Here is a 23,541-nt window from a genome sequence, read left to right on the forward strand (position 1 = left end):
CAGAGAAAAAGATGGATTTGCTGTTGGCCTTTGATTACTATGTGTTGGATAAATCACATCCATTTCTAATAAGAACTATTTAAAAATATGACTCTATTTGTTTCAGAATCAATTTTTGTATTTCAGGCTATAACCCAAATAAATAAATTTGGAATTTAATTGCTTGTGTTTTTGGTATGGCTGGCCTTTTAGCTACCTTTATTAGTAATGATGAATAAATAGTCATTAAAATAAGTTCAGAATAAAGTTTTCACTTCTAAAAGAATTAAATTGTTTTTTCTGGTTATATTATCTCTTGAAGTTGTACAACAGAGAGAAAGTTCTGTCTTTGAAGTTACTGATCATAAGGCAGATTGCATGACTTTTGCATCACTAACTTCTATCTAGTAAACACTAAAGTTTACAATATTCGGCTGGTTGTTACTGTTGATCACTCTCCTCCCTCTAAGGAAATCTGTTAGAAGAGAATGTGCATTTGTATTTTATCTGTTCCACTGCAAAGACCAGTGGCTTAAGAGAAATTTCCTTTCATCTCATGGTTTATTCATTCAGACAGATATGGTGCATCTCCCTGCCTCCACCTTCAAATTAAAAACCACTGTGATTCTTGAGGCAAGGAGATGCACCCTGTTACTTGAGATGGCTTTGACTTTACTAAATGTTTTGATTTCTAGCATTATTTCATCTCACTTACAAGCTGTCTCTTTATTTCAGGATGGTCATATAGCTCTGCATCTTGCCGTAAGAAGATGTCAAATAGAAGTAGTTAAAACCCTCATCAGTCAAGGATGTTTTGTAGATTTCCAAGACAGACATGGCAACACTCCCTTACATGTGGCCTGCAAAGATGGGAATGTCCCTATTGTGATGGCACTCTGTGAAGCAAATTGTAGTTTGGATGTCACTAATAAGGTAAATGGAATATGGATACTGAACTACATTGTTTATTATCTCACCTGTTGCATTAGGTGACCTTTTCAAGTTCTCTGATACAAAAACATCATTTCCTTGATTTTTCTGTCTCTGAAAGTGGCTGAATGCAAAGTATTAAATTACTCACCTCACAAATTTGCCAAAGTTTGTTTCAGTTGAATAGGTCATTAAACATCAATATATAAAAAACCCTGGTGAGTTATCACAGTGTGTGTTGCCAACCTTCTTTCCTAGCCATTTAGCTGCGTTATGCAGATTACGTCTAGGTGCAAAAGAACAGACAAATGCATCACAGCTGGCTTTGATTTCATAGGTAACATTAAGTTATACACAGAATTTAAGACTGGTATGTTTTCTGCTACAATGTTGTAACTCTAAAAATGGTGATTGCAATGATAATTGGTAGATGAATGCCAGCTAAAAATGCAAACAATCTGTGGTTGGTGTAAGCACTTTCCAAAAAAAATATTTCATTATCTGCCTCATTATTTTGAGACACTAGTGCCTTTTTTGTCACTTCTGTTGTGCTCAGGCTGTAGTGTATAAGATAACTAAATATAATCCTTTACAGGTTTATATCATGTCTTTTACCCTGGAGGTTTTAAGGGAAAAGTGAGCTGTTTCGGGAAACTTTATATAGTTTGAATAGGTCAAGGTTGGCCACTGAACTCTGCTGACAGGCTGTGGTGCTTATGGCTTGATATTTAGCTCTGAATGTCTTTCTCTGCCCTATTTAAATTTTATATGCTCTACAAAGTTTAAAAGTTACTGATAGGAATCTCTATGTTTCCATCTGCAATTTCTTTGATTCAGGTATTTTAGCTTCTTCGTTTTTCCTGGAAAAGTACATATTCTAGCAATAGTACTTTGCTAGTTAACACTTTTATTTATTACAAAAGCACTTACATTGTATTGGCCAGATAATAGCCAAAGAAAATTATCAAGTTTTTTGAGGATTGTCTGTGCAATCACTTTCAGTTTCAACAATTAAAATCATCAGCTGTCTAATGAAAAAGTTAAGACAATGAGCTCCCCAGTCCTGCTTCTCAGCTCAAATATGATTGACTAGGCAATTAAATCCAGATCCAGATATGAGTACATTTTAGAGAAGTCAAGTTAATGGACCACGAGGGTGTTGTCCTGTTTGCTAATGGAGAATGCTGAGCTAGGATCACCACTGGCATGCTGTGGAAAAAACAATTAGCCTCAAACATTCAGTGGCTGTGGGATCATGGCTACAGAAGCTGTGGTTGTAGTTATTCTTCTGTTGTTATTCTTTTAAGAGTAATGTATTCTGGACAGATTTGTAAAGTGCCTTTATTTGAAATTGTGAGTTTGAGTGTTATTAAATAGAGAATCCTAATTTCTATTTCTCCTCTTCAGAAGCAAACACTGTATTAACAGGGCATTAACAAAATTAACTTCTATCCTTGGTCCAAACATTTGGCTTTGTCCCACATATATGTAATACTGACTGAAGGCAATGTTTGTTTCTTTCAGAGATGCCGTGCAGCAGAACATCACATGCATTTAGAATCATAGAATCACAGAAGCATTTACATTGAAAAATATCTGTAATATCAGAGTCTAACCATTAGCCCAGCACTGCCAACCCGACCACTGAACCATGTCCCTAAGTCCCACACCTATATGACTTAAATACCTCCAGGAACAGTGACTCCACCACTTCTCTGAGCAGCTAATTCCAGTGCTTGACAACCCTTATAGTGAAGAAATTTTTCCTGGTAGCCAATCTAAATCTCCTCTGGCACAACTTTCCTGTAGTCCTGTCACTTGTTTCATGCACAAGAAAACCAACGCCCACCTCACTAGACCCTCCTTTTAGGCTCTTGTAGAGAGTGACAAGGCCTCCTTTGAGCCTCCTTTCCTCCAGACTAAACAACCCCATCTACATCAGCAGCTCCTCACAGGACTTGTGCTCCCTCGCCTTCACCAGCTCCATTTCCTTTTTCTGTCCATGCCCCATCACCTCAGTGTCCTTCTTGTCATGAGGAGCCAAAAACTGAACACAGGATTTGAGGTGTGGCCAACCAGTGCCGAGTACAGGGGGGACAACCCCTGCCCTGGCCTCACGGGACCAGGATGTAAGCAGTTTGTAGGCACTGTTTGTAACCAGGATGCTACTTGAGTTGAGGTGCAGGGTCTGGGGGAACCCGAGCATCTTTTCAGATTCCAGTTGTCAGAAAACTGGCTTTGCTCTCAAATGCTTCTTTCAGTAAATGTTATGAGTTTGTTTCTGTTTGTAGACAGGAATAACAGTATTGAAAGCATAAAAATGTGAATAGTAGGCTACGAGTACACCTCAAATCCTGTGTTCAGTTTTTGGCTCCTCATGACAAAAAGGACATAATCTTCAGTAGTACTTGGGTTGAAGTAGAACCCAGAGTTCTAAAGGTTATGGAATTAGTGTTTAAGTGGTTCATATTTAATTAAGTAAAAAAGCAATTACACTTTCTGGAATTAAAATACATTATGAAATATAGCCAAAAAACCTCTAAAGGATATCTCCACAACTGTGAGGGATTTAGCTAGAAAACTATTTCCCCATTTTTTAAATAGTCATCCAACCTTTGTTTGTAATTGCACTTTTGTGCTTAAACTGCAATCAAAAGTAAATTTTCTTGAAGTTTTTGCAAAACATGTCTTGTGTATCAGTATGTATAATTGTATAATATGCCTGATTATTACTCATAAAATTTGAGGTGAAGTTTTTTGACTAATGTAGTGACACTTCTTTCCTGATGTTGATGTTAGTATGGAAGAACACCTTTACACCTGGCAGCAAACAATGGCATTCTTGATGTTGTCCGGTTCCTTTGCCTGACTGGTGCCAATGTAGAAGCATTAACCTCTGTAAGTATTTAGAGATACTGTTCTTCTTGTATGCATGATAGTTGAAAGAGAACTTATAGACAGGTGTAGGAAAAGGACATCACGTGTTGAAATTTAAAAAAGAAAGGCTGTTGCATGTTATACAACATGAGTGGTATTTGTTATATCTCTCTTGTCTACTTGTTCCCTTCTTGCAACTGAGTTTGGAACTGATTGTGGTACAGTACAGCTACCACTTTGTCTACACCTAATAATTTCTTCATCTAAGAATTACTTGTATCATTGTGCTTTCTATAAGTTTTAAGTCACTTCATTAAGATGTACGGCATTTCACATTTGAGAAACATACAAATGCATTGTATGTATCTTAAATATTTTTCTTGCTTTAAGGGGTTAAAAAGTTCTAGTTTTATGCTGGAAGATGTGTGGTTGCATGGATGAGTGAACTAGCGTGCAAGTATCCTTATAAACTAAATCATTCATGTCAGATCAGCCAGCATCATTGCTTCCAGTTAATAACACTGAAGGCATTTTTCATTCTCAGTAAGGTGAGAAACATCCTCCTAATGACATACCCACAGCAGGAATTAAGTGTCTTTCATCATATCCATGATAAATTATAGACATCACACACACCATTGCATGTGTTTTGAACAAATTAACCATGTCTTGTACTCAGATGCAGCGAATCATTTAACATTGCTACTCACTGTAACTAGTGTATTCTGCTTAGAAGTAACTACTGCTCTATATGAGGAAGACATGTTGTAATTAGATTTCAGTTTAGTCCACATTTTTCAGAGTTCTTTTCCTAACAATTTTTTTCCTGATTTGGCTGAAATAGAGGAGGAAAAGAAGAAAACTTCTGTATCATTTGCTTTACTCATTTGGTAGAAAATACTAATTTTTGTGGTTTATTCCTCTAGATTTAGCACTGCAGGCTTTTTTTTAAGCACAGCTCTTATGTAGGAGGAGAATGCCAATAAACTTGGAATTGTGGCTTAAACAAGTTTAGGACGTAATAATTACTTTTTGATAACTATTGGATTGTATGTTGCCATGTCCCCTGTAAATAATAATGAAATGTGCATGCAGTGGACTTGGTAGGATGCTCTACCGATTTCCTTTGTCATCTGTTTTTGTCTTTTTTGTTTGTTTGTTACATCCCATTGTGTATATGTATTTGCACTACTACTGTACTGTAGAGATGAGATAAAATGAAAGGGTGATGGGGGAATTCTTGAGCTGTTGCACTTCATTTTTGTCATGACAGCTGTGTTGGTATAATTGCCTGTGTGGACACTGTCCTTCCAAGATAAAAGTACATTTTGTCTCTTCGGTTTAGGTCAGTTTGAAGGACATAACAAAATAAATAGTGCTGATGCTAAATCTAGCAGGAGCAGTACACTGAATATACATAGCCATCCGTTATGCCAGCAGTGTGGTGGCAGAGAGCAGGAAAAAGGAGGAGAGTACCAAAGGAGCTTGCATGTTGTGATTTTAATATTTCAGTTTTGTACTCATTTGCTAGAAGGCTGTTAAACTGTTCTATAGAGTTTATTAACAGCTCTTTCTGCAGCCAGTGCAGTAGAATTAATGGCCTTTTTCTTCTCTCAGTATACCATTCCTGAGGAGCTAACTTTTCCAACACCATTAAGTAACTGGACTGTATTATTAATTCCTTGCCTTCTTTCTGTGTCAAAGCCCATTTTGTAACTAGCCTATTTTTAATTTGATTTCATGGATGGTGTTAAGTGACCTTAGAAAACCTGGAGTATACAATAATTTCAAATGTTTGAAAATTGCTCCAAAACATCTGTTTTGCTCACATGTTAACTGGCACCGTGTTGTTGGATTTTTCTCATGGAAGTCTCTAAATCAACTTTAAAATTGTCAGAGTGATTAAAAGATTGGATGCAGATGCTTGTAAATGTGATTTGAACTCAGGATCAGCTCTTGCAGGGTGTCTGATTTGCAATACAGGCAGCCAGTCAGTAATTGTAATGTAATTTACCAGTAGGTGCAAAATACATTTTCATGGATCCTGTAACCAAGCCCTTTATATAGGTCAGTTTTGCTTACCTATTGCTATACCAGTGTGTAGATACTCAGTACTTTTCAGGAAAGCTTGAATAGGAAAAAAACTTGCTTTTTTTCTTGTGGATGCATTTTCTAATTCTCTTATCTGAGACAGTGAAATAAGCAAAGTACTTCTAAATTACCTCTTATCAAAATTTAAAACAATACGATAACATAAGATAGCTGTAAGAGTCAAAGTAGTGGGCAATTTTTCTTTTGGTCTTTTTGATATTAAACTGCTGGTCTATGAAACATAGGTAACTATATGGCAAAACCAGAATCCCAAAGGCAGCTTTGATTCCTTTTAAACTTGCTGATGCAATTTAAACTGCATCCCTTACAAGTTTCTTGCTTTCTGGAACCCTTTCTGATATGCCACTGTCAGTCTTTATCCATGGGGAAACAAATATTCACCTGCTATTCATGTGAGTCAGTATGCTGATGTGTCCCTTCTTTATGACCTTTTCAATATATTCAGCGGGCAATATCTAGAAATCACTGTCATCCTCTAATTGGTGAGAAGAGGGATGGAATTCAGGGGGAGGAGTGTTGACTTTGCTCTCAGACTCTGAATTCAAAGTATCTTGTTACAGTGGCATCCAGATGCCCATCTATAAAAGAAAAATGCTGCTAATAATTTGTGTTTTAACAGGATGGGAAAACAGCAGAAGATCTCGCCAGAGCAGAGCAGCATGAACATGTAGCCAGTCTGCTTGCAAGACTTAAAAAGGTTGGGAATGCATGAATTTTAAGTGACATTTTCATCACAGACACTCTAAAAACTGTAGCAAAATTCCTTGCTGCAATGCTGCCTTTTTTTTTTCTTTTTCCTTTTTATATTTCTAATTTGAAATTATGCCCTCAATTAAAGTAAATATGTACATATTGAAGACACTGGCTAAGCTAGTATGCACACTGATTTATATCTGTGTCTGACAGTGCCTAGCAAAGCATCTAAGATATTTACTAGAAAATAAGCTGTTAAGAATTAGCACATCCCCCAAGATGACTTACTTCCTCACCATCACCTTTTCACTCAGGTTAGGGTTTTGAAGGATGGGGGGGCTGTGCCGCTTACGAAAATGTCAATACCACATGAAATAGTTGCATAAGTTCTTTTAATTACAAAAATGTCAATACCATATGAAATAGTTGAATAAGTTATTTTAATTCTTTCAGTACATCCAAATGTCTTGCTAACTAGAACAAAAAGATGACCTGGGCTTGTTGTAAGGCAGCATGTCTGACACATCTGATTCACACTGATTAGTCAGGCAGCATCACTCATGCTGGGAAGGTTCAGAGCCTACTTGCCTGGAGATTACAGGCAAGAGCCAGAACAATTAAAATAATCCTGTTAAAATTACAATGATGAGTCTGTGATTGGAGAAACTGAAATAAACGATCATTTCTATTGCTAATTGAAGATGGTGCACATCATGTATTGCCAAGGTAGAAGTAGAATCACGTTCTTTAGGCCTGGCAGCAAATCTATACTTCCTAGGATTATAAACCATATGTGTGAAGATATGAGAAAGTGCAAAGTGCAGACTTCCTTTGCAATGACAGCTTTTGTAAAGTTTGTCATAATATGCTCCATTTGGCATGGTTATTTGTGTCTGCATGCAGGCAGGTAAATTTGTGATTTATTCATAATGTAAATATGAAAATGATACAAGTTGACCTGGAACAAAGCAAAAAGGTAGATCTCTTTTGAAAGAAATATTAGCAAACTGTAACTCTCTTCTTGATAATGGAATATACATTACTGAAGGCCTGTCTCTATATACATGAGGGAAACGCATTATACTTTGTACACAGAGAATATGATCAATTGAAATTAACAAATTATATATGACCACTGAAAAGAATTCTAGTACTACTTAAAATAGTCAGTATCATCTAGTGCAGAGCATACTTTATGCTTATTTTTTGTGCTTGTGAAGTATTTTGCCTCTAATGCAAGCATGTGAAGAACCTACTATTATAGTGGCTCTTGTGGAGGTTTTAGTATCAGCTGTAACATTGCAGTGTTTGCACTGTGACTAATTTACTGAAGAAATGCCTGCTGGTGAGGAAGGAACAAACCTGTATGCACTACTGCTTCTGCCAAATTCTCAGCTCAGTTGCTGTATGCTTATAATTCAGGGGGGCTCATCCTGCATGTAAACTAGGTGCAAATGCAGAACAACAGAGCCCCTCAGCTCCAAATGGGGGAACAAAGAAAGGGAAGGGAATCTAGTTCCTTTGCTTTCACAGTTTGCTGCTTCTTCCCTGTTTCCTTGAAATTCACCCAAACATGAGAAGCACTGAAAAAGTTGATGTAAAGAAAAAGAAGAGAAGAAATGCACATTGAGTTGTTGGATGGTTTAGGTGATAGCTGTCACAGCAAAATTCTTCAGTGCTGCATGTATATTCCATAAGAGTATGTATGTTGGTTAAGCTCCTGGGTCTGATGGGTTAGGAGAATGGGCACTGAAAGAGGCTGGTTTTGACACCTCTGCCCTCTCCATTGGAGGTCAAAATAATTCCATTCACTGATTTGAGCCTGAAGAAACGGGATTTTTGTAAAATGTCAAGGCAGCTCTTGAGAGTGAGCATTAAGCTCTCCTGTCTGCCTGTCCAGTAGCTGATGGCTTGCATGATGAACCAGACTTAAGCAGTCTGGCAAGACAGTGTACCTAAACCCCAGGCTGAGTTTGTTGGGGGGCAGAAGTTGCCTGCCACACATTCTGATTTCTCCTTTGTGTTGAATTTTAGGATACACACCGGGGCATTTTTATCCAGCAGCTGAGGCACACACAGAATCCACAGCCCCGGATCAAACTGAAGTTGTTTGGATACTCTGGCACTGGGAAAACCACCCTCGTGGAGTCTCTCAAATGTGGCCTGATACGAAGCTTTTTCCGAAGACGTAGGCCTAGGCTCTCCTCCACCAACTCAAGCAGATTTCCCCCATCACCTTTGTCTTCCAAACCTTCAGGTATGGTTTTGAGCCATAATGTTTTTATGAGAAAATGGTTTCCTCTTATTCTCTAAGCTCCTAAGAAGTTGTTGGCTGCACTGCAGACAGGACAGCCTAATTATTTAAGAAACAAAAGAAAAGGGGAGAAGGGATTGGCTTCTCTGTGCATAGATTTGTAAAGTAAGAGGAAGAGGGCCAATGAATGTAAAGGATACAAGAGTAGTTAAGGGGTTTTTTTGCTTACATGCTGCATAAGTGAACTTGCACAGTATAGGACAGGACTTGTAAACACTGCTGTTTATTTTTCACAAAAAGTCCTAGGTTGCAAACATCAGTGTCATTACTAGCTTCCTTTCTGCTGGAGGAACTTCAATAAACTCTGCAAAATTGGAACAGTTGCTGCATTTCTATGTGATTTTTAAGTAGCAATATGTTTCAACTGCCTCTGATGCCTTGGAGTGCTTTTCCCTGAGGTACAAGTTTGAATTAGCCCAGTTAGACTAATTGAAGACTAAGTTGTCTTCAAACAAGCTGAAAATGGAAATTTTCTAAACTGAAGTAAATGTTTACAAATATTGGGGAATAGATTGCTCATGTAGCACCAGCTGGCCTGTGCAAAGTGGGAAGAGCTACAAGGTGTAGAAAAACTAGCTAGGTTTACACTTAAGCCTGTGGCCAGTTTTTGAAGAACCCACAGGGGGACAGTGGAAAGATGAGTATCTGGGTCCCTTTTCTAACACTGGGAGCCTACACAAGCAAGCTAAGCATGTTGAGGAGCTCAAGTTTAAATTGATGTTTAGAAGTGGTCTTACACTTTGTAAGTTTTAGATGAGGCCGGGGTTACCTATTTTTTTTTAAAACCTTTGGATAATACTTGCAGGTTTGGATTTTGTTCATAATTTTTAAGTAATATTAGGACAGTGCTAGTAGTTGTTTTCATCTCTGCTTTCTCTCTATTCACCTGAGGAAGCTATAGGGCCGTCACAAAGCAGCTTAACAAGGCAAGACCCATTCCACAGAGATTGTTACTGCATTTAATGTTTACTTAAAACAAGGGCCTCACATCTGTTACAACAGAAAAAAGAACTTGATTAAATTAATCAGTCAAAAGTTCTAGATTTATTTATCTTAATTTAATTTGTCATACAAAGGGCGATAAATCACTCAAGGAATATCAGTTCCAGGAGGCAGTACTGGAAGGTTTTGATTGAAGTTAAATTTTTGTGTTGGTTAGTAACAGAACTAAAGAAGAGATGTTATGTGCTCACACCATCATAAAATCAGAAAGACTGCCAGTTGCTGATAAATTTGCCAGTGACTGGCAAATCAGCATAAAAATAAAGGTGAATTTGAAGCCCTTCAAAAGAGCTTACCTTGGTATAAATCCAGAAAGATATGCAGTTGTATATATACAAAGATACTATGGTGTTATTTTAGCATTTGGAAGTTTGGGTTTTGCTTTTTTCAGCACATATTCTTTTGGGATGTAAATTATATTCTGGGCTGAGTGACATAATCAGATAAATATTTAAATCAGCAGATAAATATTTATATCAGCACAATTTGGTCTACACTTGGTCACATAATATTTGTTTATGTGTTTGTTTAAATTCTGTAAAAATAAGTGTGCAAATTCACTAAATATTTATTTACAAGAGCCAAAAGATTTAAAAATATTACCATAGGAGATCAAACATAAAAGTGTAGTTTGACAATTAACAGGTAATCTCTTTCTATCGTAAAATCTAAATATTAGAATTTGCCAACTGGTGGAGGAAAGAAATCTTTATCCACTAGATGGTGCAAGTCAGTTAAAAAGCCCTTTTGTTTCTCTTTTGCATTCTGGGAGTCTGAATAAACAAGGAATTTTAAAATTGTTTATGAGTAAAATAATTTTGGTTGAGCCTGCTTTTCTCCCCAGCCACTGCTGAGACACTTGTTACACAGTGATATTTTTTATCATTACTTACAGGAATCAATAATATGAATATGTGACATTTCATGCCAATAATAAATCATGCAATGAAACTGTAGCCCTCAGCTTAAAAAAAAAAAAAAACAAAACAAAAAACCAGCATATTTTGCAACACAGAACTTTAACTATTCAAACCTTTCATACACATACATTTCAGTCTTCTTTTATGCTTTCCACTCAGAGATGTATCTGCTAATGGACATAAGTGCTTTATAGGATCATTCTAATATTCTCCTTTTAATTATTCGGAATAAGAATGTAGTTTTGTACACCCACAGCTTCATAGACATCTCTTTTCTTTGAAGAACACTTTGGGCTTTTTAATCTGCTTTTATGGCCTGCATAGTTGTTTTGAAGTGATCTTGTTGTGATTTTCACATGGTTTGTAATCTCATTTCCTTTCCCTGACCCAGTTTCAGTAAGTATTACGAATCTTTATCCTGGCTGTGAAAATGTCAGCGTGAGGAGCCGTAGTATGATGTTTGAGCCAGGCCTGACCAAAGGAGTATTAGAAACTTTCGTATCACCTGCTCATCATTCTCACTTCTCTTCTGATGACCAGTCCACCAAGGCCATTGACATCCAGAATGCCTACTTGCATGGTAAGAAGAGCCCTGGGCTGGGGTGCTTTAATGCTGTAGAACAATTAATGCCATTTAACTAGTTTTTTAAAATAAAAATTGAGGGGGAAAGTCTGACTTGGCATAGTAGTGACTGTGTTTGACAATCAAACACTGGCGGGATTTAATTTGTTTGAGAAAGTAAATCTGCCTGAAGTTCTGTAGATGTTGTAATATACATTTTAAGCACTCATGTCATATCTTCACAGTATTACTTAGAATGCTTCTGAGGTGAGTAAGTGGGAGAATAGAAAAGAGGGATTTGGTATGACAGGAGCAGGTCAGCAAAATGGCTACAATATGAATGCTTCTTCATCTGTACTGTATGGTATCTGGGGACTTTACCAGATTTAGCCTGGGCCAATTTAGTCCTCACTACTTAAGTATTTCCCCAGCTATGCAAAGGACATACTATTCTTACTCCATGTCAGGACTGGAACATTTTTGGTGAGCCCTGGAGCCCATCAGTCATTGTAAGTGGAGCTTCTAATTTAATTTCTTTTTTTGTGAGAAAATAACTGCTCTGCAGTTGAAGCCAGTTAGCAGTAAGAGGGCTCAATCACAGAAAGTGTTGTAAGTGCATACATGGCTTTTGGCTCTGAGACCACACAAATTTGGCTTACCAGCCATACTAATTGTTATTTGTATCAGTGGCCAGATCTCTTCTTCATAAGGAAAATGCTTTGCATGGCTTAGAAGCTACAATTTTGAAGCTGAGCTAGTATTAATCAAAAGTTTACCTTGGAAACAGAAACCTTCATATCAGTGCATACATTGCATACACTGCATACAAATGCAGTGACAAAGCATTTATCCTAGATGCTGTAGAGTTTGCCAAGTAGCTAAAACTTGTTCTTTGTGTAGGCTAATTTCTTCCTTCAGTGTAATTTGAAGCCCAGTCAAATTCTGCAGGGAAACAGAGTTGTGCCATGGATTGTCAGAAGGACTTTGCTTTCTTTCTCAGTTCTGTACTATACAGAACAAAGGGTACACATGGGTGAACTCTGAGTGCCTCTACATTTAACTGCAGGTTGGAGTGTTCTGACTTCTCTCCTTCCAGAAGTTTGAGGCACGTCTTCATCACCATTTATTTAATTAGAAGTAGTACAGGTGAAGCAGACATCACCCTAATCAGATGGTGCATCTGGGAAGTGCAACATACTAACACTTTTCTCACCCTAAACTAGAGATGGCAAAAAGAAGCATGGAGCTCTTGCAACCCTTCACATAGTGATTCTTCAGCTCTGATTTACCAACACAATGTGAATAGTACAGTTCTGTAAAGCAAAGCAGCTTCATTTTAGAATGTGCGTCAGTGGTTTTTAAAATCAGTGGTGGCATGTTAAGAAGAATAATTAATAAAAATATTAAGCTTTTTTGAGGTGAACAGGAAAAGAATGGGAGCCACTATTCTTGGTTTTCAGGACAATTACAAATCTGCTGCTCTTGTTCAAGGCAAAGATCCATTTAATTGCATAAGACTGCATGCATTTAACACAAGTACTTATATATGGAATCCAGCTAAATATCCTAGAGAAGGAATGTGAGAGAGGAACAGATTTTAAGGGTCCAACTGCTAAGCCTCTAAAACTGACTGAAACTCATTCCCTTTGTTCATGATTGCATTTTCTGTCTTGCTTTCTCACTTTATGTTTGTGAAAGTTTAAATCAGATTAAATGTCTTGTTTGTATTTGCATGGCCAGAAGATGTTTCATGCTTACTGATGAAGTGTGATCTCTTCATGTTTGTCTGTTTTTCAGGAGTTGGGGATTTCAGCATCTGGGAATTCTCTGGGAATCCTGTGTACTTCTGCTGTTATGATTATTTTGCTGCAAATGATCACACCGCAATTCACATAGTGCTTTTTAGTCTTGAGGAGCCTTATGAAATCCAATTAAACCAAGTGACCTTTTGGCTCAATTTCCTGAAATCATTGGTCCCAGTTGAGGAGCCAATAGGTATGTTCTTGTGCTTGTTAATGAAGTATTACAGATATAAAACTTCTTATATTTCTCTGCAACTCTGTACATCATCTGTATTGGGTGTCTTCATCACCATATATGCAAACTTTACATTAGGTTTCTTGGCAAAAGGGAATTTTATCAGTGGAATAAGCCAGAAGCATTGCACACACCACTTAGTTCATTTTAAAATGTCACACATTACAGTGCGATATCTTGTGGCACTGGGATTTACATCTGCACATGGGAGATGAAGTTTTATGTCAGATAAGTGATCAAGAGTGTTTTAGAGGGCTGGACCTATTCAAAACCAAGTTTGCATAAATTCCTCTTATATCTAGCCCCAGTAAACAATATTTTCAGCATAAATTAGTCTTGTCCATTGCAACGGAACAGAACATCATTACCCCTCAATAAGTGCAACTTTCATGTGTTTAACTAAAGTTCTGTTTGGATTTGAAATATGGTAACTTTTTGGTGCTAATGCACAGAAATCAGTATTTCTTGTAAATTTCACATATGCTCCAATTTTGCACAGGTTTTAAGTAGTTTTATTTGTTTTATATTCAGGCTTACTTGGTGGGCAAACTTAAATAACATTTTTCTTAAATGTCTGGTAATCCAGGTGTATATATTGTAACTTATAACTTGTTTGCATTTGTAGCTGAGTACTGGCCTGCAGACTGTGACAGTCTCTTGGACTGACCAAGCTCTGACACATGTCTTGGTTCTATGATCTGAAAGATTATTCCAGCTGGTGGATTTAACTCAGCACTAAAGGAAATTTGTAGTGATGCTAGGGATTCACCAGACAAATGTATTAAATACTTAACATTATGCAAAGGGTTATTTTCTTGCTGTTACTCTATGCATTATCTCAGCCAGACAATGAACCAAGGTCAACCTTGGTTTTCAGTTCAAACTTCTGCAATTTTTATTTTCTGGTTTAGATCAAACCACAATGTTGATAATATAAGCATTTGGATCTAACCAACAATAAATTACCTGTGAAAGTTAAAGCTCAGAAATTTTCAAAAAAAGGTGACAAAGCCACATATACAGCTAATTTGCAACTGCTGAAAGCTTTTCACTGTTCATCAGTCTCAGTTTATTTTTTCTTCTTGCTCATCTGATTATCAGCATTTTTCAGATAATTCACTTAAGTCTGTGTTTATACTAATCAGCTCAGTCTGGGTACCCATCCATCTCTGTACCCATCTTCAAAATCTCTCAAGTAATATCTAGTAACTGATGTGTGCAGAAAAGTTAAAACTCTTGGAATTGCTTTCCAATTATTTTGTCTAAGTCCTTAGCTGTTAATTCAAAAGAAAAATAAAAAGAAGATAATTAAAAAATACTTGCCTGGAAGTGTTATGCAGAGATTTGGGGAAATGTGGCTTTTTGTGAATTAATCAAGATTATGTAGCTCTTTGTTGATGAGAAATAAGCAGTGATGTATGCATAATTCTCCCATGTGACCACTTTTAAGGCTAAAAGAGCATGATTGGGTGTACTGTCTCTTTTAAAAATAGTTTAATGGTGCCTTCTATTCTCTGGAATTATGAGTATGAGAAAAGATTGAAAACTCTATGTTCTGTACTGTCACCTCATTCATGCCATTTGTATCTTTCTTTCTTTCTCATTCTTTTTCATGGCTTCTGCCAGGCTTTCCTACTTAACTCTCACCTAAGTGAGAGATCATTGTTTGTGTAAGTACTGCAAAATAGCATTCATATCAACATATGAATGTTGTAGACATTTTGTGTTCTTACAGTTCTCTAATCTGCACTTGTAATATTAAGGACTATGGAAAGATTATGCAAAATCCTTTCAAGAAGCTGCTATTCTATTTTTTTTCCCCTCACACTGTCATAGTTTGTAGTTTGTAGGTATATCATTAGTGCTTCTGATTACTGTTTTTGTTAAACCAATAATGTAACACAATATAAATATATCTGATGTTACTCAAATTGTCTAGCTATTAAAATTAGGCCTCATATACCCAGTCCTATAAGCAGAGTATCACCAGTTACACTGTTTATGGCTGTGCTTAGAGTTGGTAAACAACTATAAAAGTGGTTGGTATGAAAAATGTAAAATGTATTTCTGCTTTTCTGGGTCAGTATCAGCCTTTTCCATAGCATGCCATATAGTGAGGGAGTCCTCTTGTTTCTCCTCTAGCATTTGGTGGGAAGCTGAAAAGTCCTCTGCATGTTGTTTTGGTTGCCACACATGCTGACATAGTGAATCTGCCTCGGCCTGTTGGAGGAGAGTTCTGGTATGACAAAGACATCTCCTTATTGAAAGAAATCAGGAACAGGTAAGTGGGAAGTATATTGATGCATAGTGTTTAAACATGCTAATTGGAAAGAAAAACACTAAAATGCATTGGAATAGGTGAAAAGCTTTTATATGGCTTATATGATATTATGATACTTTGACTATGTTCAGGAAGCACCTGTGCTAGAATTGAAACATTTACCAATATTACAGTGAGTAAGCTGCTGAGTGAGCTAAAGTGAGCCAAGTGGTGTCAAAATTAATTGTGGTATAGGCAGTCTCATCCTGTGAACACTAGGCTACATCCAAAGACCATTCCAACCTTCTGTCTAACATCTTGGTTCTCAGGTTTTGCATAGTCTCAGAGAAGTAGGTCATTTGCATCTAAAAATTTTGGATGCAAAAGAGGAAACTTTACCAGAGAACTACCCCTAGCTCTTTACTGATTTAGGATAGCTATGAAAAAAAACTTAAATGAGGCCCCACACAGCTTACAAAAAGCTGGACATTGTGGAGTCACACAGGTGACAAGGTCATCCAAGAGGTGCATAGAAGTTAGTGAAACTTATAGAATTCTTCAGCAAATGTCTGGAGCACATGCTAATGGTAGATGGAAATGGGGAATTTTCCAGAAACATACTATTGTTTAAAGTAACAATAACCTTATACTCAGAGTGAGCATGTAAATTGGAAACACTGGATATGAGAAAGCATCCATACCTGAGAGTATGGACAATTGTCTGGGCTATACAAGAAACAGATACAGGAATTCCAGCACCATAGTGGGGAGGTGGGGTTGGGGGGGAGCATTATCTTAATCAATTGAAATAAACCAATAGAAAAATACCTGTGTGTCATCTTTGGTGCTGTAGTCCTTTTAAATACAAATCTCTCTAGAGCTAGGCAAACAGGTTTGTGTGGTTGGAAATTCAAAACGAAAGTGGAAAGAGAGCTGTCAACAGCAATGACTACTGAACTATTTAAAGTTGTAAGAATTCAAGCAACAGACATTAAGACCTTAAATAAATTCCTGGAATCTCTTCTCTAGTAAAATGTTTTGGTTTGTAATTACAGGTCATGTGATGCAGTTACCATTTTCTTATAAATATTCACTCTTCATCTTGAGAGAAAGCAATTTTCTCTCAATAAACCTCTGCTTATATTCAAGAAAATTGCATAGCAGCTATAGTGTCTATGCTTATAAAATATCTCAGTATAATCATTACTTAAACTTCATCATTCCTTAAGGAAAAACAACTCTAGTGTAATTCAAGACTGAAGTACAATTGTATTAAGAAATAAACTGGATTTTGGGCTAAGTTAATAATAATTATTTTTGTTTAGATTTGGAAATGATTTGCAAATTTCAGAAAAGTTATTTGTCCTGGATGCTGGAGCATCTGGGTCTAAAGATATGAAGCTTCTCCGAAATCACTTGCAAGAAATAAGAAGCCAGATAATTTCTGTAAGTAGTGTCTGAAAGTCTGGGTTGGATAAGCCAAAATGTGAACATCTTGTGTTATAATCTACTGTAAACTGCACACTTACAACAATGAAGCATACAGAAACCACTGTTGTTCCAATGTTCTAACAGCACACTTGATAGGTCTTATGACAAACAAAGCCTTGAAATCAAAGATTCAGTCAGCATTTTGAAAATAGTATCTGTTTCAAGCAGATGACCAAAATACTCTCTGTTGAAAGAAAACAATTTGAGATATCAGTTTAAAGTCATAATTATAGAGAAACAGAGAAATATATTATAAATACATTTCAGGAAAATAAAGTTTTTCACTTAAAAACCCACCAGAGTATAACAGTTTTCTCAACTGTTAGAAAGATAATTCCAAATATGGATCTGTAAACTGAATATGTATTAAGTTTTGACTGCATTTTTTAATTGAAAAATATTGCTTGCAGTTGTATCTGTATGTGTAGGTATATGAATATGAGACTAAAGGTAAAATGTAGCCATGGTTTGATGTTATCACCATGAATCCCTGAAGACTTCCATAATAAGGGTGACCAAGTTAAATATTTTATAACCTGTGCTAAATGGATTAATATCCTGTTACACACCAACAAGATTTTTTTGCAGCTACTTTTGAAATGTATATTTTTGTAATTGATTAAAAGTGGATATATTACTGAGTTAGTTCTGTGGGTTGAGGAAAATATTTAGATTCATACAAAATTCAGCCAATTTTACATTCCTGATGGTCTCTTGATTGTGTAAGCTTTTCTTCTCTATGAAAGCTTTACTATAGCTATAGTCACTAGCTTGAAATCTGAAGGGGCTTACTGTGTAAGAAGGGGAGGCTGTGGCTTGAGAATGAGCAAGAAGGCATCAGTGAAGTCTAAGGCAACCAACAAAGTACCATTTTTACTTCTTATTTAGTACCTTGCTGTCTCACCTGAATTAATTTGGTCCTGTAAAGATATTGATGAGTATAGATTCTAAGTAAATTCTCAGCATTTCAGAAATAAGCATTGACTTACAAATGTGTGATGGCAACTCATGGTGATATTTGGAAATTTTGCTTATTTCAGTGAAAAAATAGTTTCTGAAACTCACTTTTTTATGAAAAAGTAGATAAATCTTATGGCAAGTGAATGCCAGATGGAAGAATAAGGGTTCAGCTCTTTAGATCTGAATATTCATTATAAATGCATTAGCCTCCATATTAAAAAAATAGTACCACTATTCTCAAGTGGATGTTTTCTGTGCTTTTCTAAGACTTGTCCACCTATGACTCACCTGTGTGAAAAAATAATCTCCACACTGCCTTCCTGGAGAAAAATTAATGGGCCCAACCAGCTGATGTCCTTGCAGCAGTTTGTGTATGATGTACAGGAACATCTTAATCCCTTAGCAAGTGAAAATGATGTACGGCATATTGCACAGCAGTTGCATAGCATAGGAGAAGTAAGTATTTTTATCTAAATTCCACTTCTTCATTTGCAAGATACTGTTCTGGTAGAACATTTCTGTATGAGTTTAAGCAAATGTCTAGAGTTGTTTAGGTTTTTTCTCTTCCTCTTAAGACATCATAAGTAAAGAATGCTTATTAACACTTTCTCTTAACATTATGTCTTGTGGCTTCTATTTTGTTAATGTAATCTCTTTGAGACAGGAAGAATTGCAGTTTATTGCTACAGTTGTGAGAATATAAAATACTCAGAAAGGATCATTATATTATCACCTTCAATGAAGTGCTCACTGCACATGAAAGATTTATATGTGTCCACTAGAAATTGAGTAGTAGGATAACACCTTTGCATAAACAGCTTGCAGAGGATGACTAGGCTTTCCAGCTGTTGATCTCAAATAATTTCATTACTAGTGGAAAATAACAACAAGATCTTTTTTTTGTTCTGAGTACTTGCCATATATTTAAATGCACTGTTTTTTTCCTGTGAGCAGTATTAATCAAATTGTTGGGTTAGTGTGTTAGGAAGGCGAGAATGTGGGCTATCAGCTTGTACTTCACAAGATGTAAACAGTAACTTTCATATTTATAAACAGATTAACATTATGCAGAGTGAAACTGTCCAAGATGTTGTGCTTCTGGATCCTCGCTGGCTCTGTTCTAATGTCCTTGGAAAAATCTTGTCAGTGGAGAACCCAAAAGCCCTCCATCACTATAGAGGTCGGTACACCATAGAGGACATCCAGCGTCTGGTGACAGATAGTGACGTGGAAGAACTGATACAGATTTTGGATGCCATGGATATTTGTGCAAGGGACCTTAGCAGTGGAGCAATGGTGGATATTCCTGCTCTCATAAAGACTGACAATCTTCACAGGTCTTGGACAGATGAGGAGGATGAAGTGCTGATCTATGGTGGTGTTAGAATCGTTCCTGTGGAACATCTTACCCCATTTCCTTGTGGAATTTTTCATAAAGTTCAGGTGAATCTCTGCAGGTGGATTCATCAGCAGAGCACAGAGGGAGATGCTGATATACGTCTGTGGGTAAATGGATCAAAGATTATGAATCGTGGAGCCGAGCTTTTAGTGCTGCTGGTCAACCATGGGCAGGGTATAGAGGTTCAAGTTAGAGGACTGGAAACAGAGAAGATCAAGTGCTGTTTACTTCTGGATTCTGTGTGCAGCACCATTGATAACTTAATAGCAACAACCTTACCTGGTCTTCTGACCGGGAAATATTACCTTAGTCCTCAGCAGCTGAGGGAACACCATGAACCAGTAATGGTCTACCAGCCTAGAGACTTTTTCCGTGCACAGAGTCAAAAGGAGACATCACTAACTAACACTATGGGGGGATATAAAGAGAGCTTTAGCAGTATACTGTGTTTTGGGTGTCTTGATGTTTACTCCCAGGGAAGCCTAGGAATGGATATTCATGTTTCTGATCTCAATCTACTTACCAGGAGAAAACTGAGTCGACTTTTGGATCCACCTGATCCAATGGGCAAAGACTGGTGCCTTCTTGCCATGAACTTGGGCCTCCCTGACCTTGTTGCAAAGTATAATACAAATAATGGAACACAAAATTACTTTCTCTCAAGCCCAGTTCATGCCCTTCTGCAGGAATGGAGTAATGCACCTGACAGCACTGTAGGCATACTAATGTCTAAGCTGAGGGAATTAGGTCGCAGAGATGCAGCAGATTTCTTACTGAAGGCATCTTCTGTATTCAAAATTAATTTAGATGCTAATGGTCAAGAGGCTTATGCCTCCAGTTGCAACAGTGGCACATCTTACAACTCAATTAGTTCTGTAGTCTCACGGTAAGAGGGGGTGTTTTGCATGGACATCTTTCAAAGTGCAGAAAGGATAAAAGACACATTATAAAAGTTACAGTGCATACTGATTTATGAGCTTTTGCATCAAAGGATCCTTCTCTGGCATCACCTTTTTTGTGCATAAACTTTCTACTCCTAACTGTGAGTTGTTGCTTTTTATTAAAAAGACTGGTGTACTTCTGGTGGTCTGAAACTATTTCTGATTGAGAATGTGCTGCTTAATACTGCCATTTCAACTGGAAAGTCTTAACTTTTGGATTATGTACTGCAACTGTTTTATATAATTCTTCACATAAAAGCTAGGGGGAGAGGAATAGCACATAGTACCTTATATGTCTGTTTCTTACACTCTTCTTTTTTTTTTCCTTTTCACTGTGTCCTCTGCTTAACATCTTTTTATATTTGTAAGGAGAGAAATACACCATTTGTGGTCAATCTGACCAAACTTAAGTGCATCATTTTTAGCTGAAAAAGTGAGTGCCTTTTGCAGGAGGGAGGGTGCAGTTGATTTGATTGACCCTGCTGGAGTTACAAGAACATGCTACCTCTGTTTCACTTAAATTGTCTGCATGCTTATCATTGCAAGTGGTGCTTGCCTGTTAATTTTTCCTGCACTTCTAAGTCATTGGTGATGACTCATGCAGAGCATTCTTGTGCCAGTACTATAGGTATAGGTGTGACACCTAATCAACTTCAATTACAGTCAAATCATAATGTGAAAATCTCTTAAACTTGCCAATTATCATGCTTCGTTATTTCCATGCACCTCAGGTAAAAGTTCATATCATTATAATAGAGTTAAAAAAATACAAGTGTTGGATACTGCAGAATAATATTGTCTAGCTGTCAGTTGTAATTTGTGTATAACAAAGGTTTTCTACTATTAGAGATCCTGCATTACTTACTTCCTGTACTTGAAAACTTTGATGGGGATAAAAAAAAAAAAGGAAGCAAGGTTTCTTGCAGTGACAACTTTTAAATTGATATGAGGGAATAATATCCATTCTCTGTTCTAAAAAGCATGTAATTTTCATGGTGCGATATGTGTTTGTTTATATATATTGTATGTATATATATTAAGACTATTTTTTCCTTAATCTTACATTGTAGTAAATTTTAAAGGATTTTTCTACAAATAAACTGTTGCTTGTTGCATCCCTGTTGATCACATTCTCTTGCTGAAGGGTATCAAAACTTCTCTTTTCTTTGCAGTCAGAACTGAAGAGAGGCAATGCCTTCCTTCTGGAGTTCTTGGAACCTCCCCCTTCAGGGGAATTTCTTAGTATGCTGCAGGAATATTTATGGGTTTTTTTTAATTGCAGATGTGGCCCCTGTACAGCAGAGGGATCTGCATTCATTTTAACAAATGGCAAGCCAAAGCAGTTTGCTACATAGCTTTTCCTTTGTGGTTTTTCATAATGGAAAACAAAACAGCAAATGTGAGTCTGTCATCAAGAATTCTCCAGATAATGCTGTGCTGCAGAGAGAGAGGACACTGCATTAGAATTTGTGCTGCAATACATTTATTTAAATTATTTACATTAAATATCCCCTCATCACACAAGGGACTCTGCTTATTTAAAATCTCAGCATTACTCCCAGACAGCTGCACAGTCTTGGTATGGCACACTGTAGGCAGCACAATGCCTCTGCCCTATGTATGCTGCAAAGGATTTAAGCCAGATCTTCTTAAAATGCTAGTTGCTTGGTCCCCCTGCCTTTCTTTGCTTATTTTACCCTTGCTCAATTCAATCTTTCCCCAAGTCCCAGCTACTGCTGGGCTCCATAGTTAACTATTACTTTAAATAAAGTCTAGTCCTCAATAAGGAAGCATGGTTTATGAGCAGTCCTACCCTGAGCTGTCTGTGTTTTGATATTCTGCTTCTGACAAACTGCATTCAGCATCTCCCACCCCTGCTCTAAGTGGCCCAGTGCAGAGCCCACCTCTATGCAGCTTAGATTCACGTCTGTCAATTAATGGCCACTACCATATCTCAGTTTCCAGCTGCAGACATGTTTAGTACTTCTGTCAGATTCTGGTAAGTGGAGGGGTCTTTCTCATGTCATAAAACTTCCTAGGTATATACCAGAAAAGGTTTCCTCACCTACCCACTTCTCCAGACACTTTATGCACACTTGAGATGTATGGTCAACTTACCAACACTGATTAACACTCCTTTTGCTTTCTTTTTGTTTTTCCTTTCCCAGCAGCATGTTTCTCACAGTTCCTTGCTTCCATTTACTTTAAAATGCAGACCTGGGAATATAAATTACTTAGTGGACTCTATGATGAACCTTTGACTAGCAGTCACAGCCTATTGCATCATTTACAGTTTTCATGGTAATACGCTCAGGAAAGTGAATCACAGTCACAGGATAGCTTTGGATTCCTTTCTTATAAATCCAGCACTATTGATCAAAAAAATTTAAAAATTGTTTCCTAGATGACAATTTGGGGATTAAAAAAAAAGGCTAGCCAAATGTTAAAAGTGAGCATCTCTTCTGTTGCTTCATTTTTATTAATTGTTTTATTTTTTGTCAATGTGACTAGGAGCAGAGTTTCATTCTACAGTTTTTAGAACTGGGTTTAAGAGATGCACAGATCTTGCCCCGACTCACTCCAGAATTTGAGAAAATGCACGCCTTTGTAAGGTCAAAAAGGTTGAGTCACAAGTGTACAGAATGTATAGTACATGCAAGGAACATGACGCGCTTAGCTCCTGACAGTGAAATAACTGAAGTTGGATAGTAACCATTTTGTAGCTTCAGAGAAGAGCTGATGAAATATAATCTTGAGGATAAACCAATGAGTGACAATTTTCATTTTGTTTTCAAAATCCCTAGTATAGACAAAGTCTGAAGTTTGCCACTCAAAGCCAAGATGCATTACAAATAATCTTGCAATTTAGAGAAGTATTCTAGTGGCACCCAGACTCAAATCTTGAAGAAATTTTCTGAAGAAGATAGGGAAGAAGGAAACACTTTGGTGCAGGCCATTTTTTCAATTATTTCTCCCCAGTATGCAGCAGCATGTATCATATAAAAGATGTGCTTCATATAGCTATTTTTATTGGGTGTTATTGGTTGTACTATTTTTGGAAGTT

At 37.0% G+C, this 23,541-nt stretch overlaps 1 protein-coding gene across 2 annotated transcripts in view; it reads left to right on the forward strand.

The window, feature by feature from the left end:
* DAPK1 (death associated protein kinase 1) overlaps positions 1–21,592 on the forward strand; it is an 85,804-nt gene extending 64,212 nt beyond the window's left edge. For both annotated transcript variants that reach the window (XM_085566627.1, XM_021531138.4), the window contains 10 exons: positions 715–912; positions 3,709–3,807; positions 6,518–6,595; positions 8,626–8,848; positions 11,219–11,407; positions 13,187–13,384; positions 15,569–15,707; positions 17,012–17,132; positions 18,405–18,593; positions 19,194–21,592. In XM_085566627.1, coding sequence (XP_085422753.1) covers positions 715–912; positions 3,709–3,807; positions 6,518–6,595; positions 8,626–8,848; positions 11,219–11,407; positions 13,187–13,384; positions 15,569–15,707; positions 17,012–17,132; positions 18,405–18,593; positions 19,194–20,426 — 2,667 coding nt within the window. In that variant the 3' untranslated portion in view covers positions 20,427–21,592. The remainder of the gene's footprint in view (positions 1–714; positions 913–3,708; positions 3,808–6,517; positions 6,596–8,625; positions 8,849–11,218; positions 11,408–13,186; positions 13,385–15,568; positions 15,708–17,011; positions 17,133–18,404; positions 18,594–19,193) is intronic.
* The last annotated feature ends 1,949 nt before the right edge of the window (positions 21,593–23,541 follow it).

This window comes from Lonchura striata, chromosome Z, assembly GCF_050655825.1.
Source record: "Lonchura striata isolate lonStrDom1 chromosome Z, ASM5065582v1, whole genome shotgun sequence".
In the NCBI taxonomy this organism is placed as follows: Eukaryota; Metazoa; Chordata; class Aves; order Passeriformes; family Estrildidae; genus Lonchura; species Lonchura striata.